Source organism: Manacus vitellinus, unplaced genomic scaffold (assembly GCF_001715985.3).
Source record: "Manacus vitellinus isolate BGI_N305 unplaced genomic scaffold, ASM171598v3 scaffold_0_pilon, whole genome shotgun sequence".
Lineage (NCBI taxonomy): Eukaryota > Metazoa > Chordata > Aves > Passeriformes > Pipridae > Manacus > Manacus vitellinus.
Genome location: NW_021938789.1, coordinates 36,136,008 through 36,154,655, shown reverse-complemented (window position 1 = coordinate 36,154,655; position 18,648 = coordinate 36,136,008). Strand labels below are relative to the sequence as shown.

At 40.1% G+C, this 18,648-nt stretch overlaps 1 protein-coding gene across 1 annotated transcript in view; it reads left to right on the top strand.

Annotated features, from left to right (window-relative positions):
• Positions 1 to 975: 975 nt before the first annotated feature.
• LOC115307424 overlaps positions 976 to 18,648 on the top strand; it is a 95,050-nt gene continuing 77,377 nt past the window's right edge. The window contains exon 1 of the mRNA XM_029959464.1: positions 976 to 1,374. Coding sequence (XP_029815324.1) covers positions 976 to 1,374 — 399 coding nt within the window. The remainder of the gene's footprint in view (positions 1,375 to 18,648) is intronic.

The window sequence follows — 18,648 nt, the reverse complement described above, 5'->3', positions numbered from 1 at the left end:
ATGGCACGTTAATAATACTTCCATGATTCGCGTTTGTCAAGCTGCTGCTGGGACGTGCTCAGTATCATGGTAAACAAAGAAAATCAGCCATGTTGCGAGACCCCTTATTCTTTAAAAACTTAAGTTCAAGTGAGAAGAATCCACTGCTAGATAATCCCCAGAAAATTGATAAAATAAAGATTTCACATCCCTTCCTCGTTTTTATCCCATATAACAATGACAGAGGGGACAGCCGGCTGGTATGGACTACTTTTGAGAAGTGTGATAACAGGTGGGCTCCCAAAAGTCACTAGATCCAGCAGATCGAGTCTTTATTTATAGTTTTTTTTCAGTGTCCAGCTTGCTCAGCACCAGGATCCATCTACAGGATGCACGGCCAAAGCTATGGTGATGCGCGTGTCTTAGGACGATGGCGGCAGCAGCCGGTCAGACCGTGTCTTATTTTTTTTTTTTTGTTTTTCCGGTTGTTAAAACCCAAGGAAAGGATGTTTCCAGGGGAGGATGCTGAACCACTGCCGCAGCAGGAGTACCCCGCCGGCCCGAACCCCCAGCACCCGCCCCACCGCTCCTGCCTCCCGTCCCGCCTCCACCCGCCCCCGCCGCTCCAGCTCCCCGAAGCCAGCCAATTCCCCGCCGCCCGAGGCGGCGCGGAGCCCCATCAGCCCGATGGGAGGAGGAGGAAGAGGAGGGAGCGGCGAGGACGGTGACCCAGGGGGATTGCGGCGGAGCGGGCCGGCGGAGGCGTAGAGCCGGGTCGAAGATGGGAGCGCGACCCTTGTCGCCGGCCGCTGCCCACCGTGCGTGGGCTCGCCGGCCGCCTCCAACTCCGGGCGGCGGCGCTGACTTGAGCCCCGCGGTGCCTCCGCGCCGCCTCCAGGCTCCTCGCCCAGCGCCCGGCCGCGCAGGCCAGCCCGGCCGCCCTCCCCCATCGCCTCCCGGGCGCGGCGGCGGACGGCGGGGCAGAAGGGGAGCGCGATGGCGTCTACGTGGGATAACAAGCGTTCCGCCCAGGACGGTGATGAACAAGACCCGGCCGAGCGCAGCCCGCCACCCGTATGGGGGCAGAGGGGGCGGGGGGCGCCCTTCCCCGCAGAACCCCGCGGAACAACCGCGCATCGGGGCGGTGGTGGCGCGCCGCACTCCGCCGCCCCGCGCAGCCCCGGCCCGGGCAGCACCGGGAGCGCCGCGGCGCCCCGCGCGCTCCCCCGGGAGCGCAGCTGCTCCCGAGAGGGGTGCCCCCCCGCCAGCCCCACTGAGCTCCCCAGCGCTGAATTCCCGGCCGGCAGCTCCCGGGAAGGGAAGACGCGCGTTAGCGCGACAACTTTCCTTCTACTCACTAATTTTGGGGGAAGAAGAGGGATAAACGCCAACTGGGTTTGTTTTGAAGGTTGCTTCCGGTAAAAAGAAAAATGCACTTAGAGTATAATTTTTCGTTTGGCTTTTTCTTTTCGTGCGTGTTTTGTTATTGCCCCGGAGTACGCTGTGGCTCCGGATTTGAATTCAATCCCTACTTTTACATAGCTGGCTAGAGCTGGCAGCGCTGTTTCATAATGTAAGGGCTGAGGTCAGTGGTATTCTTGGCAAGTCCTTGCTCTCCAAAGTAGGGTGAAATCCTTACACAATGGCACCAGGCAGGAATTTTTTAGATACCTGCGCCGGGCTCCTGGAGCCCTCTTTGTCAGAGGAGTGTGTGAGTTTAAGCTGTTTGTAAGCGTAGTTGCACTTAAAGAGGCTGAGAAAGGTTAAGCTGGGGACCGGCGTGCGTACAGAAACATTTTGACTTAACATGACCTGAAAAACAAGTAAACTGAATGAGTTCCTTCTGCTCCCGAACGCTTGCTGCAGTGGCTGTTGCTGCCAACTGTCTAAAGACTAATAAGCTTTACACTGATCCCCACATCAAGCTGCGGTTCAATAGCTAATGATACAAGGAGTTACTTTGCTTGGAGTTGTAATGCCATCTGTCCTATTTTCTAAAGGCTTGTCCTGCTGTCTGAGCAGTCCCTGTATTCGGGTTTTGGGGAAGAAATGTTACTGATTGTTTTGGCAGGCGTCTCACTGGCTGGGGATGATTTAAAATTGGGGTCAAAGAGAAAACCTTGACTTTCGGTCACCACCCATAAGTCATTCCTCCTACTATAGATACGTCATTGTGGTAATGTTATTTTTATCCTCATGCTCGTGGAATATGTGTGAGAAAATAAAACTTCTCATGGAAAAACATACTGACTGCATAGGCATTGTATGTAGCGTGTCTTTGGCAAATCTTTTTTTTTTAAATTCTATTTTACAGGAAAAAAGAAAGCTGCTTCTGGAACTTGCTTTTGTGGTGCTAAAGTTGTTTCTCTGTCCTTGTTTGACCTTTCCAAAAATGTCTGTTTGCCTTCTGTGCTGGACCCAGCCCTTCAGTGTGTTGTGAAAGCTGAAGGAGGCCAAGTGTGCTCTACTGGGGAAGACAGTCTCTGCAAACTTGTAGCGAGGTCACTTGTGTTGGTAGAGGTGTAAATTCCAGCTGGGGGAGCCTACCAGCAATGTCCATCCTCAGGAGATGGTTATCAAAGGATGATTGGGTGTTCAGGAGTAGTGAGGCTGGCAGATGCTCAGAAACTAGTTGATCAGGTTGTGGGGCCACCAGCCTGGGCTGGGGGGACAATGCTTTCCCTGTGGCGTGGTCTGTGCCATGTGAACTGTTAAACTTTCTCATTCCCTTACCAGTTGGCCTTGCTGTCTAGAAGGGATAATAAACAAACAAAAAAGGCAGAAAGTAAGAAATGACGCAGTGAAGAATCCAGCCTGAATGAAGGGATAAAGCCTATGTGAAGGGCACAGGGCAGAGAGCTAAATCGGGAACACCAGGGCTGCGTTAATGCTGTAAAACTTCCCGAATCAGCAGACTGGCAGCCTGCTGTGGCAATCACGGCAGGAAAAGAAGCCCACCCTTAAATCCATGAAACTGACACTGACCCAAAATAATCCACAAATAATACCAAATTTGTGGGAAACATGATGTGTTTTCAGCACTGGAAATACTTGAAACTGGTAGTCAGGCGTGCCTCCCTGTTGCTGCTGGGGAGAGCAAGGCTTGCAGCAGAAAACTTGGTTGATATTTTTATGAATAACTCATGTTGAATTGTGTATGTTGGTTCTCTGTTCTGGAAGTTTGATTTTATTTTACAGTAGTATTGGAATTTGAAAGAAATATGCTTATGTATATCATCTTTCATTGTTAAGTAAATGGAAAAAAAATACAGAAAGGTACCAAGACCTTGCTTCTCCTTCCTCCCTTAAAGTAACTTTTTATTGTCTCTTTACTTGTATTTTCCTGTCCTTGCAATGCTATCTCATAAAGATAGTTATTTAATTTTGGCTTTTGGGAAGTCATGAGGTCTCTTTAAAGTTGAGAGAGAGTTGGAAAGAAAAAATATATTTATCATATTCATGTCAGTACAGGAAATAGCAAGAGAAGTATGTTAGTAGCATATTTGCTGCTTACTTGCATTAACAAACTCTTTGGGGCTCAGCTTCTCCCAAATCACGATGAACTAAATATCTGTTTGACATTACTATTCACCCTGGATTGTCAGGGTGCAAATTTGGCACAATGCCTTCACTGCAGGCTCAGAGGAAAGGAGTGACAGTACGATAGCCACTGTGTATGGCTTTGAGAACTACTAAGTCTGATACACGTTGTTGGAGAAAGCAAACTTAACTTGGTATGAACTTCTGTAGTGCAAAAATCTCTTGGTAATTTTGGACTGGACTGATTTTTTTTTTTTTTTCAAATAGGTAAACAGTGTATTCTGCACTTGCTTTAGTAAATTCTTAACTTTGTATCTCTTTGGTGTATCCTCCTTTACAGAGTTTTCCTGAATTTTGTGAATTACAACTCAATATTCTGTTGGCTAAAGAAACTAATAAATGATTAAAAAAAAGAATGTGTATGACCTGCTCTTTAACATGCCTGTTGTGTAACAGAGCTCTCCTCTTTAATTGCTGTATTAAACTATTCATTTTCTCTTTGAAGACGTGAACTAGGAAGTTAATTTAACTACTTTGGGGAATCTAACTTTTAAATGTTCATAAATTACAAATGGTTTTCTGCCCTTAAGCTGTGAGTAATAGCAATCTATTTTTTTTTCTCCGAATGTTGTCTTACGTGGACTGTTATAGCTTTAAGTCTTTTCAAAACAAATTCTTATTGGCATCATAGGCCAATTTAGTAAGCATGCAGTTTTATACTGGTGTAACTTAATCTGAAAAAATAGGGCTGCTTTTGTTTTCAAACAAGAGAAACCGAGCCCTAATCTTTCTTTATGCTAACAACTCATTTGCATGGCATGGTATGTGAACAACTAGTTACTTCAGAAACTCTGCATACTAGTTCACTGTTTTTATGCCATGTAGTGACGTCTGCAGGAAGAAAATTTTTTAATGTGTGACTTCATATATGTTAGATGCCTAAGGTTTTCCTCAGGAAACTGCCAGTGTGGTACATTGAGGCAATTCAGTACAGCAGTAACGAGTAGCAGAGATATAACAGCATCAGACCACATCTTGAGGGCAGACGGGAGAACTGTACAGTAGCCCTTAGTTTGATACTAGTGCGTCATTTAATGTCAGAAGACATCTAAACAGGATGCTGTTGTTAAGCAGATACTCCCTTCTTGAACACTTGAGAGGAACAATGGTTTAATTATAGGATGTACCTATGCGTTTTCCAAATAAACTTTCAGCTTGTTCCCCAGTTGTGTTATTTTTATACTTGTAACCAGTCATAGCATGATTGTGTGCAATCTTCAGATAAGCCAGAAATGAACATTTCCTTCTTGCTATAGTGATCTCTTAGCAAATAAATACAAGGCTTTGTAGTTTAATGGGATCATAGAAACTAAGCGTTTTATGTATGAGTCTAGCAAAAGAATTTAGTCTTTAAATTCAGGCTGATCATGGTCTTTATACCAAATACACCAGAAGACTAAAATGATCTTTTTCAGAAGAGCTTGTTTGGGATTTCTTTCTTTTGGAAAACAAAAATATTTTGGAGCTTGAGCATTACTTTCAGATTTTCTTCACTGTCAGCATGCTAGCATGTTACCATCTTTTTGAGGCTAGCATTTGAAGAGGAGGGTAACCCCTGTTATCACACTGCTAACAGCAGTATAATGCTGAGAACTGATTCCGTTGCTAAATTCTCCTGCTGGTTCTTGGAAGCCCTGAAGAGCGAAGGACTGTGACAGCTGATGCCTGGTATTTGGCTGCATTGCATTGTTATAATGTCTTTCCATAATACATCTCAGAGCTTTGTAATGTGGTTTTTCAGGGGTAGCCTTAGCTTGCAAGGCTTGATATTCTGTTTCTTTGATGGGAGCCCATTTGACCAACAGAATTAGATTTCTGACTGCACTTCCTGTGGTAATGTTCAGGCTTTCTGCTGTCTGCAGTGACTAGTTCTGAAGTGGGGGCATGAGCCTGTTACGTTTTGTGTTAACGTTGGGAGCAATGTTAGTAATACAGCTTAATGAAGAAATGTTGCTAGTTCTTGGTCCAGGCTTCTCTCTTGCTTGGCAGTCAGCGGGCTTGAAGTAAAATTGCCGTTATAAAGTCATCTGTAAGGGTAGTTGACCTGACCAAAAAAACACACCAACCCTTTAGATGCTGCAGGGTTTTGGAAACTTGTTCAAAATAGCTAACATCCCCTGAATGTTCTGATGAACTTCAAGCTAAGTGATGTCTCTTGGGGTGTAAGTAGGGCAGGAGGATACTTGTGTCTGAAAAAGAAGTTATAACAGACACAAGTATCTAGAGACCTTTATCCATAGGGGTTTTTCTTGTTGTGTTTCAGCACTAAACTGGGAACATAAAACCCAAAGTAACTACTGGGAAAAAGTGATACCTTTCCCTGACAAAGCAAATAATGTATTTGTTTGGTACAGAAATAATATCACAGAATGTATTTTTGAAGTAAGTGTACTTTTTTTTCCTCTTAATGTTTTTTTTCTCAAGCTAGTATTGCTATGCAGCATAATTTCATATGCAACAAACTTAATTGTGTGAATATATCTTTTTGTGGCTGATAACGAAAACTGAAACCCTTTGCATAGCTCAGATTTTCTTGTGACCTCTCTAATCTCAGTCTGTTAAAACAGTCCTGGAATGTTTGATTCTGAACTTCCACTGTCAGTTTTCATGTCCTTCCCAAAAGTAAGGGTATGTGCTGCAATGGGCTGCTCAGTATCCTGTTTGTTTTGAAAGAAACTATGTTTATTTCCCAGTCTTTCTGATGGGAGGTGTGTGTGTGCATTTTCCCATAGCCATTCATATGTTTGTTGCCAAGAGCTTTGAGAAGGGCAAGAGTATTGAATTTTAATTTCTTTTGCAATAGTTCTTCCCTGTCATAGGGCTAGTACTTTCTGCATTTGTAGATTCTGTAGTGCTGTATCTTTTGCCAACACATGCAAAGACCTTGGTATGATCAGGAAGCCTTCACCTATAGCATAGAAATAGCCAATTTGAAGTCTTATCCTAAACACTTGTCTGCTTTCTCATTACATCATAAGATTGCAGCTCAGTTAGCTGTACGTATCTCAGCAGGTTTGAAACTTGGAAAGTGAGCGTTTAACTGGAGCACTGATAAGCTCTATGTAATTTCCTACTTGATAAATTATCTGCTTCATAGAGTTTGCTTATGATTTCTGCCCTGCTGTGGCTGCAGAAGTGTTTGCACTGGGTTTGGGCTGGGTATGTTCCTGTGAGCATGTTTTTGACAGCCTTTGGGGACAGAGTTACCTTCCTGCACTTAAAAATTGGGAGGCTCTCGTTTCCTAGGGAAGTTACTGAAGTGAGCAGTGCTGGGCCCAAAGCCCGGGGATCTTCTACTCAGCCCAGGCTTTTTTTTGTCCACTTGCCTCTTAACGTGCTGTTCAGACATAAGAGCACGTGTCTGTACCCTCTGTTATGCCAAAAGGCCAGTTCCCTCCCACCCATCCTCACCCACCCCTCTGGTGAGTCGGGCCCAGTGGTGCTGTTGGGGAGCCTACGGTGGAGGATGATTATTGTAAAGCGATATTGATTGGCATGGATAGGCTTGCCCTTCTGCCAAAACTAGTAATAAGCAAAATCATCTATTGAACTTCCAAAACCAAAAAGGCTAATATATCTTTCTTGGGTGTAAAAGTGTAGGTCAGCAAAGGTAAAGAACACACAAGCATTTTCCCCAAATCGTGTTTTTCTTTAGTAGGAGGATAGAGTATTCTGTGGGTTATCAGGTTATTCACAAAGAACCATTAGGAAAAAAAAAGGTAATTTAAATGTAATCTCCAAAGATGATTAATTTATTTTATACTTATTACAATAGAGCTTAGCTAAGGTTTTTTTAAGAAGTTATTGTTTCTTGAACTCCATTGTTTTAAAAAAATCTGTATGTTTAGAAGTTTTTAAAGGTCTATGCTTATGCAAATTACTAGTAGCTATTAATTAATTCTGTTGAATAACTGATGTGATTTTAATAATTTTTTTAATCGGAATGTTACTACTTAATCTGTTAGCATGTTTCAAGAATAACTATATGTACACTGAACAGTCATTGTAAGAACTTCGACTTCCTCGTTGAGGGTTTTTTTGTATCCTCATGAGAAAATGTATTTTGGCTTGTGTTTTGGGAACTTTCCCACAGTAGGAGATCTAATTTTTGTGAGGTATTGTTTGGGGATTCAAAAGGAGCGCTGGCAGAAAGATAGCTCCACAAAGATGCTTTGTGGAGGGCAGCTGAGCCTGCACGCCTTGTTTGCTGCAGCCAGTGTTGCAGATTTAATTTGCTGGATATATTTTGCGTGAAGGAGCATATTTGAATAAGTCTCAAAATGGAAGTGGTTCTCTGCTTCCCTTTTCCTGAAGCTGGTGAAGTTAACCACTCTTCTTGAAAAGGGAGAGAGAAGAGCCCTACTGCAGTGCTTTCCTTACAGCTTTGTTTTGCAGTTAAAATCAGCTATTTCTTCTCTCTGGGTATCTCTGTTACGCCCATATAGCTGTAGATGTGTTTCTCTGTGTGTCTCTGTCTTCTCTGACCTGAGTAAGAGTGATTCAATATTTGATTTAGAACAGTTCTAAAGAATTCTAGTCAACAATAATGAGCAGCATGTATATAATTACCTGAGCAAAACACTGAAGGCATAAGAAAAGGTTGAAATATTTAAATTGGGGGGAGGGAGAGTGGAGAGTGGGAGGCACAAGTTTACTTTTCAGGATTGATAAAGGTTGAAGGAATATTCTTATATTAATATTTCTGTGGAAAGCATAACTTACCTATTTTTCTCTTATTTGTATGTATTCTGATAAACACCAACACAATGAAAATGCATTTGGTATCAGTGTAAATTACCTGGGAATGGGTAGTAAGTTTCATGAAAGACGCATTTCTGGAGATGCCTGTTGTTGACTGTCTTTACCAGGCTGTTTGTTTGCTTGCTTTTTGTATGTCTTAAAATAAACTTGTCTTAATAAATAAAAACTTTTATTACATAGTTGTTTTTGTTTGTTTGTTTGTTTTTTTTCCAGTTTGCATTTGCAGTTCTGTATTTTTAAGGATACTCTTGTATCCCATCCTTATTTTACTTTTATGGTCATTGGGGAAAAACTAAAAATAACTGAAAACTTATAGGGTGAGATAAAAAGCTGCACAAATGTGGTTTGTAAGCTGTTGATGGGCTATACAAGGCTAAACCACCAATACAGGTGGAAGAAGCTTCTGCTTGAGATTTGGCTTGCTGAAACCAAAGGCTAAATCTTTCGTGGTACATCATACTTCTTTAGCAGAAAAGTTTGTTTAAGAGCTTTGTTTCCCATGCTGATGTTGTCAGCTGCCTCATTTGTGCCAATCCAACTGTTTCTGAGGCTACAATATACACCAAATCAGTGGTACAATCTTGTTAACTGAACAAAAGAGATGGTGTGTGAGAGTTTTTGCTTTCTAAAATCTACATGACTCAGTCTGGTTTAGATTATGGCTTCAAATGTTTCTGTTGGTGCAGCTGAAGGTGTGAAGACTTATGCTATAAGACTGAGAATAAATGCTTATGGCTGTGTGTAGGAACCTCTGAAATAGCTTAACCTTCTCCAGAGAGTATATGGTGCTCCATTTTCAAACGCTGTCTAGAAGTATAAAAAAAAATTAACCTGGATGGAATATTATGACATTATTTATTCTTGATGCATTTACTAAAATGAGAATGTTTTTTTAACTTATTAGGCATATGGGCAAGATGCTTCTTGAGAGAGGTTTTTCCCTTTTTGTTTGTTATGAGGATTAACGTAAAAGGAAACTTCTGTAAAATGTAAGGGCTTTTTCTCTATTAGAATGTAGCAATGGTAAGAAATCTGGGTAGTAATGCTACCCTTGCATGCACCGAATTGGGTGGATGAATTGCTAAGGTAAGGCCTGATATATTTTTTTTTTTGTATTGCTAATACTGAATCTTGGCTGTATTTACATTGCTTTGTTGTACGGTACCTGAAAATTGGATGCCGGTGGGCTCTCTTCCCATGCTGGGGGCAAAAAAAGTGACAATTTTATTGGCATGCAAGTTAAGAGACATACACATTTTTCCATTTGGTATGTGAAATCTTTTGGGACATACTTAAAATATGTACTCTCTATTGTTTTTGTTTTGACTTTGAGGTAAGTGCTTAATCTTGAGAGGAAACCATTCCCTCGCCTGCACAAAACAGTTTCTCAAAATACATAACCTTGCTGAAATCAGTTACATATTGCATGGGAGTAGCCAGTGCTCATTTGAATGGTTGTGTGGACTTTTGCTATTTGTCAAAAGACACATCAGAATACACAGCATATATGTATGTGGCAGTAAATATTTAGATACATTTTGAGCTGAGAGAAAGAGGCTTGTCTGTGCAATGTTACATCTTCTTTGTGTCCCTTGTCAGTGTTGCTGTGGGTGTTCCAAGTGTCTTCCTTCGTCAGTGCTGCAGGACAAGCAGGCTGGCACTGCCAGAACACAGGACCCCATTGCTTACTCATACAGTTTTTGAAGGTGCCATAGGTATAGTAACAAAAAAAATGGACTTTTATTTAAATAGTGATGTCAATATTTGTAAGTTGTGGCATTTTACTGTGTTTATGTGTGATGGTACTTAGTGTTGAAATAGCTTTGAACTTTATAAGCTACAACTGCAAAATGATAATGTAGTTGTTCTTATCTCAACCTGTGATCTTTACCTTTTGTGTCTCCAATTCCCCTTCCAGTCCTGCCACAGTGGAAGGGGCAGTGAGCGAGTAGCATGTGGTGGTTCGGAGTGTTTCACTGGGAACACTAAATGGGAAAATACTTTTGCTAAACCACGACAGGAGCTCTGCCTGCGGAATCATTCCTCAACTCTAGAGGAACCACAGTCTCCAAAAAGAGTCAAAAACTGGAAGAGAAAAGCAAGTGCTGGGTGCTGCTGAAGCAGAATGTGAGGCAAAGGTGTTTTACGTGGTTGGGGTTTTTATCCCAGTTGCTAAATTGATAACAAGATGCTGACAGCTGAAGTGATGTAGTTGATCTCGACACACATTGTGATTTCTAATGACCAGCAGCTTCTCCAATGGAGGCAGTAAGTGGCCCATCGATTGAAATGATATTATCTTAAGAAAGACAATAAATGGGGGTGTAGTTCATGGAGGATGCTCTGTCTGAGTGTGAAGCAAGAAATAAGATTTTGCACTGGTTAATGATGAGTGCTGTTCAGGTGGTGTCCCTCTCTAAACTCTATTAGTGCAGTAGCTAAGTAACTTGAATGTATTTGCTGCTAGGGAGGTAGTGAGCCGATGGTGAACACTCCCAGTGAGGCAGTTTTCACTCTGAGTTACGGGGAGGTGGTTGTGAGGGTTTCAGTCTGAGTTGCATTTCATGTTCTCCATTGATCCTATGGCACACATTGCTAGATAGTGCATCAAATTTGTTATGGGTCTTCAATGAATTTGTTATACAAAACACAAAAGATCAGACCCCATGTGAATAGCGCACAGTGGTCTGATTTGAAGACTGAAGTATTTCACATGTGCCATAGATACAGAAACACAAGTGGCTCTGCCATCTACATGCTTACCAGGAACAGGCGCCTGCTGGAATGAGGGTAATTGAGTTTCCGTCCTTGTCACAGCTTCTCCGTTACTGCTGAAAGCTGCTAATTAGCACCAATGACTTGTTTTAATTCCTGATGATTTAGTTGGAAAATGCCAACTCCTTGGTTGTAGGCCACTGAACAACTATCAGATGGCGACACAATTCCAGCTCAGCTGTTGAAAATGGTTTGAGGTAACAACGGCAGGGGAAGGATGATAGTTGTTGCAGTGTTGTGAGTATTTGTGGAGGTGGAAGAGAGGAGTATATTCCATTATTGCTGTATTTTAGACAGCCATCTATTTTAATGCTAGTAACTTATATTTTACCAGACTGAGTATTGATGGATAGCTGATCTCCACTGTTCCTAAATCCTCTTTAAGAAGCTTGTACGACTCTTTAATTTAAGATGACTTTTAGAGGAATATTGCTTTAGTAGTTGAAAACTTGTGGACTACTGAGTATTGCTGGAAAATATGATTGACATGATGCACAACATGATGGTATAGAAATGCTTTGTTAGCTCTGTAAAGTAGTTCTAAGGACCCAGAGCAAAGAAAATTGAGTTCTGGGGTAGGATACTTCTTTTTGATCTGTGCGAGAAGATGGTATGTTTCTATATGTCCAGGCAAATTAGAGATCCTTTTTTAATTTCTCCCTTCTTGTACTCATTCTTTGTACCTAGTCTTGTGCTATGATTTAACCTGTCTTATTAATTTGATGTCTTGTAGTTTTTCCCTTTCTAAACCCCCATTAGTAGTGCTTTGTTGAATTTTGTGCCTTAAAGTCATCACTTGGGGTACTTTTCTTCCAAGGAGAGCACTTAGGAAGAGCTGTGTGATTTTGGCTAACACTTTCTGTCACATGTATTTATTTCTGAGTGGGAAAGAAACTCCTTTTTATTTATGAATTGCAATACAGTGTACTTTATGCAAGTTATTTTTCACTTTTAAAACAAAACGTACAAATACTCCAAGTATGTCATCATCAGAATTGGCGTATGCCTAACTTCTACTTTTCTTAGGTTGATAAACTAGCATTGCTGTTTAAGGTCTAATATTCTTATGTAAATGAATATGCTGTGTGAATTCACAACTAAAGAGAAAATAATGGCACTTTCTTACGGTCTATCTTGGCTTGATATTAAATGAACATTTAGTCATGACGAAAGTAACACAGTTTATAGTGACACAACCTCTATAAATCCAGTTGGATTTGCTGTTGACATTGGCCCACGTTCCAGTATGTGAGTTACCTTACATTTCTTTTGAACAAAGGGGGTTTGTTCGAAACAGGTGCTCTAATGGTTACCCTGGCCTTTATAAATAGCTTTTAGGTGAAGTATTACTTCTGCTAACCATGGGTAACTTCACAAGGCATCTTGGTTTATTGTGTGAGGTTTCCATTTTATAAAAAAACCCTAAAACCCACAGCTACAGCTTTGTGATGTTTGCTGCCTCATATGTTGCTGTTTATTTTTAGAGCACGCTTATCACAATTTGTCAGCCAAATATTGGCCTGTCACCTCTGCAGTTAGATAGCTGCTGAAATGCCATTCTCAGGATGACTTTACCTACTCTGGTTGTTCCAGTGTAATCTTAGGTTCAGTAGGAAATAATGTATCTAGAACTTGACAACTTTGCAAAACACATAAAACAGTAGAAGACACGTTATGTTAAGTTTTGCAACCATACCATAATGTGTTAAACTCACTGTTATAAAATGGTTTGGAGAGTCTATAATAAGTTGCCTGAGTCTGTCAAAAGGTTTGAGTGTTATTTATGAACACTAGAGAAGAGTATTTCTAAATCGTTTGTAAAATGAGCCAGGAGATAACAAAGAAATAGCAGGGCCAGTATCTAGGCTGCTAAGACATAGCTACTTGCACACTGTGCATTGCTTTAGGAAAACTGTGTCACAATTTCTTTTAAGGAAAAAGGAAAGTTCTGCTTTATACAAGTGACATTTGATATCTTACTTGATTTCTTTTCCTGTTTCTTCTATTTATAGATGTCTTCAGTTTAGGATTTATCTGAAAGCTAAGGTCAGGAAGTGCCTTCCTCCAAAAATGCTACTTGTTGTGGTTTTCTGGCATGTCCTCTCTCCTCTCCTTCCCAAAAGGAACTGTACAGAAAGTATTCTTCCACAATGAAACACAGATCCTTAGCTCTGCAGTATCATGCTGTGACTGTGGCATATGCTGGTTCACCTCCAAAAATGAAACTATTTAAAATAATTTCTTGGTGTCCACATCAGTTATATGACTGATTAAAATGCAAAAGACAGTTTCAATTATTTCTTCTTTTAATAGAGTCTACACCTGGGTTGGAATGTGGAGGCAGAGGCACTTAGGCTGTATCCTATTTGGTAGGACTTACTTCCCACGTAGATTTTTTTTTTTTACATAAGGATACATATATACTTGGGGGAGATGCTTATCTGTTTCATGCTTCTACCAACCATGTAAGGTCATGGAGGATCTTAAATGTGAAAGGTCTCTCCCACCTTGGAGGTGATGAGAATAACAAGCAAATGGTCATTAAATGCATAATAATTTTTGCTAGTTCTAGTGTATGGAAGAGGTTCTCCCCAATTTACAAACAAAAGGCTGAACCACTTAAACTAGTCCTCAGGGAATACAACAATCCTGAGGGCAGCAAAGATGTGGGAATGCAATGAAGGCTTTTGACTAAATAACTGGTTTTGTCTTAGTCAGGGTTCAGTGGAAGGTCTTAAATCTAGGATTGATTTCTCACAAACAGCCCTGTTTAGTCATTAAAGTTCGTGCTGTTGTTTATGCAGCAGTACAACTGAACTTGTATGCTTGTGGTATGACCACTTAGCAAGCACGTACCGTACAGTATTTGAGGAATAACTATTGCTATAAAGAATTCAAAATGAAGTTTTATGTGAAGACATGGTTAAAATGTATAACTTAACGACTCTAAAACATCAGAATGGACATTTGTCTTTCAAGATGGATATGTGGGTTTGTATTTTTTTTTAAGAAGAAAATGACAAAATAGTGTCTGTAAGTGGTTAAAAGGGACAAAGTAGTGTCTGTAAAAGAAAGACCTTGTTGTTCTGTAGATGATCTATGATTGCCTGCAGTGACAGACCATCAAATGTGGTGATCTGCAGGCAGCACAGCGGTGTTCAGCAGTGGCTTCTTGATGTTGAGTCATTTCAGCCAATTCCAGCTCTAAGGATAGCGTGGCCCTGCAATACCTGCATTGCAGCTGCTCTGGAAGGATAACCTGCGCAGAGTATACTTACAAAACTTGGAGATGCTGCAATCATGAGTCATTTAGAAAATTTTAGTTAGGAGCCTGCTGCTTAGGGACAACCCTGCTGCTTAGGGACAACCCTGCTGCTTAGGGACAACCCTGCTGCTTAGGGACAAGCCTGCTGCTTAGGGACAAGCCTGCTGCTTAGGGACAAGCCTGCTGCTTAGCTTTTCAAATAGATTCCAACTTAATTAAGTTAAAAATTCTTGACTTTGATAATATTAAAAGGAAATTATTCTTAGGGAATTAATTCGCTGTTTCAGTTAATTTTCTCAGGAGAAGATAATCTTCTGTGAAGATCTTGTGTGTGTGTTTTTTTTGTTTGTTTGTTTTGTTTGGTTTGGTTTGGTTTTTTGTTTGTTTTTGGTTTATTCTTTTGGGGGGGGTTTGTAATTAAACTGAACCCAAACTAACAAACCAACAAACAAACAAAAAAGGAAAAAAAAAGAAAACCCACAAACCCACAAAAGGGATCTGTGTGTGTAAATAGGTGATGTGTGAAACAAGCTGGTAACCAGAAGATTGTCTTCAGATCTGAGACAGATAAAGAACATAATGAGAAGCTTCCAGGTATGTGTAAGATAGTGACCTGATAAAAAGCCAGATAGAGAAAAAATGTTGCACTAGTTAATACAGCATCCCCCACATAGCGGGTTGTCTTTTGTGTGTTTCAGCTTGCATATTATACTACCATCACCTGATTGTGTTTCTTGAATGAGCAGAAGGCTTTCTTTCCTTTCTCCAACTGAGAATCTCCCAGTTACTGTCAACTGTAAATTTTTAAATTTTTTCCCCCTTGGTTACTCTTCTCATTCTACTGTTTATTCACTCTGCTCTTCTCATTCTCTTCACAGTCGCAGGCTTTCTGTGTGCGGAACTTTGTTTCTGATTGGTTTGTGCTGCTAGGATTCAGCTTTCTAAAATTCCAAAATTATTCACTTTGGTGTTGAACAATGCAAGAAAAATGCTTTAAGGGGTAAAAGGAATTCAGTGTGTCATAATCACTAAAGCATACTTGCTGCTTGTGGACAGATTCCTTCTCCAGCCTAAAAAAACCACTTCTTTTATAAATCTCATGTAGCGACAAAATCTGAAGGATGAGTTAGCAATTGCAGTGACATCTCGTAGTATGGTGAAACTGAAAAAAACCCCTAGGATTAATTTTTTCTTGGCTTGTTACTTATGACATTTCTATTTAATCAATATGCTTTCTGTTTAATCAATGTGGTTTACATTTGCTTTTTATTAAAAAATAAAGTTCCTGGTAACAACAACATGATACTGAAATGACACACTTTAGAAATGTTTTCTGACTGTGTTTATGCTAAAAAATATTCTATTCAAACATCTGCTTACACTCGGATAAAATTAAGAAAATGACCTTTCTCTCCCATGGGGTGCATGTGGTTTGTTTGGTTTTGTCTTATTTTGTGTTATGAATAAATGCATTAAGGCAACTGAAACTAATATGGCTACACTGAAATGGTATCACTTGATAGCATGGAATGCTTGAAACAGCGGGAATATGCTTTATGTGTTCAGTTGTGGAGGGTCTTCTGTTATTTAGTTCTCACGATGCTGTCTTTAGTTAGTGTGAGTTATAGTTACTGTTAACATGGATCTAACATTTCATAGTCATTCTCAGTTTCAACAAATAAAGTATGGCTTTAAGAAAGGAAACAAAACTTCTCCACTTTGCGTAGGATAAATGACTGTAAGAATGAGGATGTACTTTCCAAATCAGTATTTCATATTTGGAGTTGTGGGTAGCAGTTTGTCAGTCTTTCCCCATGTTTGTTAAAGAGATAGTTTGGAAAATCAGTGGGCAAGTAAATTATTCAAATGCTATGCCAGCTTTAAAAATATAGATGGCATGCAGAATTAAGTATTAATTAATATCTTTTAATGGAACCCTGAAGATATTTAGTTGGATTTCTAAGTAGTTCTAAGAAATAAAGCTTTATCTTTGCATTTTCTGTGAGCTGCTGCTTGTTTGGCATTTGACAGAGTAGCAGTGGGAAAAATTGTGGATCTGGATACTAAGAAATGCTTTTATAGTCAATGTAAACATAGAATGTGAGTTAAAGATATATTTTTACACGAGTAAGCAAATATTCTAATGCCAGACTGCTTTGCTGTCTGCTGTCATTAGAACTGGGACAGCAAGCAGAAGACTTGAGTGCTTTTTTCCAGATAATTTGGCTTTTTATAAAAAAACTCTGGTGTGGATTTTTGTGTCCAGCTCCTTTGAGTATCTCTGGAAGTTACAGTACTTCCAGTAATAGCAGTGTTGAGAAAAAAACTTTTTTGATGTTTCTGCATTATGACTTCTGTAATTGCTATCCTGTGGACCGCTGAAAGATATTACCTGTTTCATAAGGAAGATCTTAAGGCTTTTTAGGTGATGGGACTGCAGGTAGGCTGCTGTTTGTAGGAACCTTAGAGCCATTTATATTAACTGAGTCATTAAAAAATTAATTTTAAAGTACTTCAGTAGCTTTATCTAACCCTGTCTCTCTGCCAGCTATGTGCACTTACTTTTAACACTCTGGAGAAAATTACTTTTGCAGATCTTATAGCTCCTTAAGGGTGACAAAAGATGTTTCCGATGCCCTGCAGTTTGACTTGGTAGGTGAATGTGTAAGGATCACAGTCTTCAGGAGCTAATTCAGTTACAATGTATGTTTACATAGGTTATTGGGTCTCCATGGTTAGCCTATAAAAATATACAAAATTGTGAGGATGAGATAAAAACTTTCACCAGTCAACCTTTATAGTAAAGAAAATGATTACTGGTGAAACTGTCTTTGCAATCTGGAAGACTTAAGCAGACTTTCATTAGAGAGTATACAGTTTCAGGTAATTTTGACCCTTTTTGCAGGTAGAGGAGGGGAGAGAGTGTTTTGTCATAGTTATGCTGGTTGTTATCAAGGTGTACATGTAGACATGGGTATTCCTAATGGAAGTGGATGTTTTTCTCTTGCCTAGATGATGTGCTCTGCACTGACCTGAGCACCACTGTGCTGCTGTCTATGGAAGGCTTTTATTGAAAGAACCATCTATAATTTCCCCCCCCCTTCAGAATGAAGAGAGCATCCTGTAACTCTGTAAAATGTATTTTGTATACAATTACTGTTTTTTCATGTTAACGTGACCTTTTCTTCCTCCATTATCCAAACCCAAGAAAGATAATTTGGTATCAATATTTTGTGCCGTTTCTCTTAAGAGGAGGTTAGTGTAGCTTATTTGGGGGGGAAAAGTCTTTGTATGCAAAATTAATATAATGTCCAGCTTGAAAGTGTGTGTTGGATTCTATAATATGAACAAGTGCTAATATTTAACAATAATATGGGCAGTAATTACTCTCTTGGATAACTTGGAAATATTAGCTGCAGGCATTTTAAAATGTTAATGACCTTCAGCCCACCAGTCCAGACAGTTTCTGAAGGCTGAGGAAGTTGTTGAATAATGAAGTGCAGTGATGTTCGCCAGAAGCAACCTAGCAGCCAACAGAGTAGGTACTACTTTATGTGACATTTTAACATGTAGTAGATGAATATTAACCACTTTACCAGAACAATGTCTTTTTAAGAGGTTAGTGGTTTTTAAAGGCTAAGCCCCAGGTGAGTAGTACAGGAAAAGGAATGAAATAGAAGAGGGTAGAAGGTCAGAGTATTTGGGTGCATGTTTCCAGGTAGCTTCTTTTTCTCCCTCTGTTAACTGTCCCCTCCAGCACTTGGCACTTGATCTGTGGTTCTTTAAAAAGTCATATTGTTTCATTTACCGTAGTGGCAGAAGAAACTAACTTTCAGAGGAAGGTTATGTAAGGAGAAGTAGTGGACTTGAGTTTATAGTGACTCAGCCCATATTTTTGCTTAAATACAACTGAGATAAGTTTTAAGGTAACTTCATTAATTTTAATTTACAGAAGCAAGTATGTGAATATCTTTTATTGAAAAAAAATATGTGAAGGGCTTCTTCAGTGTGACCAGGCTTTTAGCTTATTTCTATTTTGTTGTTTGGTTTTTTTTTTCTCCACTCTTCATTCAGATTGAGGTAGAAATGTGCCTTAACTCTAATCAGATTTGAGCATCTCCTTGATTTAAATGAACTGTATTGGCAAGGCTTTTCATACACTGATTTAATAGGCTCTAATGTCATATATAGATTGCATACTGTAGTTTGTGGGAGTTTTTCATATCTGGACTGGGATCTCAGAAGGAAGAGGAATGTCAGTGATGCTC